The 4,226-nt window shown below is 32.0% G+C and overlaps 1 protein-coding gene across 1 annotated transcript; it reads right to left on the bottom strand.

The window, feature by feature from the left end:
* Window positions 1-203: 203 nt before the first annotated feature.
* Window positions 204-1,037, bottom strand: LOC133290789 (lectin 5-like). The gene has a single exon (XM_061488903.1). It carries the CDS (start codon window positions 1,035-1,037, stop codon window positions 204-206), a length of 834 nt encoding a protein of 277 aa, XP_061344887.1.
* Between the last annotated feature and the right edge of the window lie 3,189 nt (window positions 1,038-4,226).

A 4,226-nucleotide genomic window follows, 5' to 3' on the forward strand; every position in this document is an offset into this window, starting at 1 on the left:
GAGAAGGTGAACTATTACAGTTTCGAGCGGAAAAGAAAAGTTGATAAAACATACACTAAAATTTGAACATAACATAGTTATTAATTTGATAAGACCAAATTTGGCCTTATTCGATAAAAGCAAACGCTAGTACAAAATCAACTGAACGCTCAGATTTGTGAAGACCCGAACATTACTTTATTGTTCTCCAGCAAGGAACTGCTCTAGATTTTTGAAGCGAAATTCCAGGAAAGAATGTCATGTGATTCAACATTATCACCAGTGGCAGCAGAGAAACCAATTCTGACCCACTCCGGCAGAATACCCCTCAAATCAATGGTTTGTGTGACGCCAACAGATTGTTTAGCATCACTGTAACTGACAAAGGCACTCAATTGTTTAGCATTGGAGTCATAGCCAATGACAGCTTTTCCTATTGATCCTTCAGGGACCGAATTAATAGGCCAATCATCAGTGGTCGCTGAAGCAAGAGAGTTTATGTCAATTCCAATATGAGGAGCTATTGGTACAGGCTTGGGATCCCATACATTTCCGAAGCTGTCAAATTCAACAGCCAAAATTTGATTTTTGTATGTGTTGAAAGCAGTTTCAGGACTAAATAGTCCAAGGTATCCTCCAGTTGAATTTTTAGGAATTCTGGGGTCAGCATCAAATGGTATCATAAAGAAGGCCAACCCATCGGCATGGATTGCTCTACCAGCTGAGTCCACCACAAATGAGAACTCAGTTTCGAAGTCTGCAAGTTTGCCTGTGCTTTTGTCCCACAGGCGCACTGGTGGAATATAAACAGCTCGACCAACACTGTGTTTCTGGAGAGTAATACCATCTGGTCCATCTCTTCTTGTTAGTTGTATAACCCCACCTGATGGACGGGCATCGCCAAGATAACCTATATCAAAATTTTGTTCTGGCCCGAAACTGGAGAAACTGAATGAAAATGAATCTGACTTGACATTGCTGAATTGCAACAGAAAAAAGAGGACGAGCGTAAGGATAGCAGAAAACAGGTTTTGTGTTTTAAGAAGAGTTTTAGCCATGATTGATATTTTAATTTAGAACTAAGTTGGGGTGCATGGCAAACAGGGCTCGAGATTTGAGATATATATAGTACCAGGTAGGATTGCTTAGGCCTGCAATGTAAGATAATAAATAAGAATTGATTGCCGAACAAGGCAGCCAGCCAGCTTACATAGTAGAGTTTCGATCAATTATATTATAATATTATAACTAGGTTGGGGTGCATGGCAAACATAACTTGCATCGTTGCCGTTTGTCTCAAATATATTGAGTCCTCGGACTGCAACAGAAAATAGATAACATCATTACAACATTACTTTCTTTGACAATGGGGCTAACTAAGTCTAAGGTAATAATCAAACTGTCAAATAGTGGGAGTTGCATTGTAGGTTGAAAAAAAGAAAAAAAACCAAACCAGTTATGATTATTGCAGTCGTGCCATTTTGTTATTAACGTTGATAGTATCCAGTGACTTCCAGAAACTCTTTAAGTATTTATTAGTTAACATAAATAACTATATACCTAAATTTTTCCATAAAAAGTCCGAGTCTGTTTCTTAAAGGAGCTATTGTTCAACAACAATAATAAAACGTTAGACGGTGTTTGGACTAATAAAGGGTGATTAAAACAACGAAATTCCAGCTTTGCATTTGACCAAATAGCTGATGTCCGTTTGGGTACAATCAAGCACGATAAGTTAAAAACTAAATGGTGTTTGAGTATACAGATTAGCATCGCTTGACTAAACCATTATTATTTGTAGGTCCTTTGTAGAGCTATATGGGAAATTACGTTAATTTGAAATGAAGAGGTAACCAAAAAGATCAGAAATTTTGATTGAGAGGAGAGTTGATGAGTCAGATTCATTACACCATCTCATGTGGGCTTATTTAAGAATAATTTTAATATTTGACAAAACGAAATGATATGAGATAAATATTGGTTTATCTAATTTTTGAGTAAGTATTCTTTTGGGTCCTTGGCAAATTTCACTATGTCCGCTTTAGTCTATAGCAAATAAAAAGGTTATTAATGGTCCTTAAGAAATTCAAAATGGACCTATTTAGTTGAAATCGTGGTCCCTCACAAATTCAAAAAAGACCTACATTAATTTCTCAAAATGACTAAAATGGGTCCACTTTGAATTTCTTAGGGACCACACGAATAGTCTTTTTATTTGCTGGATTAAAGCGAGCATCGTAAAATTTGCTGAGGATCGAAAATGGTATTTACTCCTAATTTTTTGTTTCTAGTACGCTTAGTTTCATCTTAAATGTAGTCCGCTACGATATAATTTTTTTCAAGTCCGTCTAATGTCAAAATATATAAGGTACAGGCTTCAAAGATGTATTAGAGTTGATAAGAAGAATGATAGCCAATATTCAGAAATTCAACTATTTATCATAACTGATAAAAAGAAAAAATTTAAAAAATATATATAAATGATACTTAAAATAAAAAATACATAAAAAATTAAAAATAAGAAATAAGAAATAAAACATAGATAAGAGAAAAAAATAAAAAAACTAAATGAATAAAGAAATAAAAAAAAGAAGGTAAATAAATAAATACGAGAAGAGAAATAGAGAGAGAAAAAGAAAAAGAAATGAAAAGAAACAAAAAAATTGGTTCTATTCATAAACTAATTTTCAGTTCAAGAACTAGTTTTTAAAAATAGTTTAGTTCAAGAACTAATTTTTAAAAATATTTTTTTTAAATATAATGTTTTTTAAATATAGTTTTTATTTTAAATAAAGTTTTTTTTTAAATATAGAACTGGTTTTTTAACCAGTTATGAACCCAAATGAAAAGTATTGAGAAAATAAAAAAAATATAATAATACCTAAAATTTGAAGAAAAAAAGCAATAAACAATTGAAAAATAAAAAGAAGTAAAAATATGAGAGAAAAGAAAAATAAAAAAATTAAATAAATAAAGTATTAAAAATAAATATAAAGTAAGGAAGAAAAATAGAGAGAAAAAAGATAAATAAAAAAAATAAGAGAAAAGGAAAAAAAAAATTGTTTCATGGATTTTTAAATCAGTTCAATTCTTAAAATGATTTTGAAAATTAGTGCAGTTCATAAACCAATTCAGTTTATGAATTGATTTTTCAAAAATAATTATGTTCAAGAATTGGTTTTTAAAAAGCAGTTTAGTTCCATATCTGGCTTTTAAAAACCTTTTTTTAAGAGTAGTTTGAACTTGCTGTTAGAGTGGGGACACCATTCTGATAGCTAGAAACGAAAGCAGAAAATAGTTCAATTCTGTTTATTGTTATTTTCTTTATTCAATTGCATTCTTTATACAATTTATAGTTCACCTTAGCAAAACTTTATCCGTGGAAACGATATTCTGGGTCATTATACTCTCAATTATTACTTGGATGTGTGCGCTTACAAGAGTGTAATCCTCTTGAAACAACATTCCTTGGTGTCGACACGACCAACAAGGGGCAATTGTAAACACCCACTTTTGGCACACAAAAAAAAAAACTTCCTCTTCATTTTGCAAATTTAAATAGTTATTCATAAAATTAAAATTATGAGAAAAAAAGGTATTATTGATGGAAAAGAACAATTACTTAAAAATATTTTGCGTAAGATAATTGATTCCTAACCCTACATGCTTTGCAGTAGTTGTTCTCTTTTTTGAATTAGTCTACCCTCATGACCCATTAACGATGGATCATTATAGAGGAAGATAGCTATCTATTTAGATTTTTTTTCTTCATTATTTGGTAGAGTATAATTCATGCAAGAGATTGCAAAAAGCTAGCTTATGATTAATGAAGACAAACAACTCCCCGTATTTAGGCACATTCAAATGACCGTGTAAAGGGAGCAAAGGGGACCATGCTTCATTGGAAAATAGATTATATGATGGGCTTTCTCTTTGCCCAAAAAAAGGGGGAAGCGCACAAAGGAATATATATAAGAAAGAGGAAGTGAAAGAAAAAAAAAAGGGAAAGAGGAACATTTATGTTACGGGCCAAAGTGAGAAACGGCCCATAAGGGAGAAGAAGAAACCAGTTTAGGCAGAGGACTACGTAAAAGAGGAAAATATATAGTAGGAAGTCTGTGGTAGTAGAAGTGTAACACCCCGTATATATCCGGATTGTTACCATATTATCGTATTAAGCCATGTTTAATATAAAAATGCGGAATAACTTTTTCTTTTCAATTATGACATCATTATCCTTACCAAGT

This window comes from Gastrolobium bilobum, unplaced genomic scaffold (assembly GCF_033153095.1).
Source record: "Gastrolobium bilobum isolate Gb01-03AN ecotype WA unplaced genomic scaffold, APGP_CSIRO_Gbil_v1 utg167764, whole genome shotgun sequence".
NCBI classification, from domain to species: Eukaryota; Viridiplantae; Streptophyta; class Magnoliopsida; order Fabales; family Fabaceae; genus Gastrolobium; species Gastrolobium bilobum.

Excerpts from the sequence above, each read along its gene's own strand:
- LOC133290789 (XM_061488903.1), bottom strand. The coding sequence starts at position 1,037 with ATGGCTAAAACTCTTCTTAAAACACAAAACCTGTTTTCTGCTATCCTT.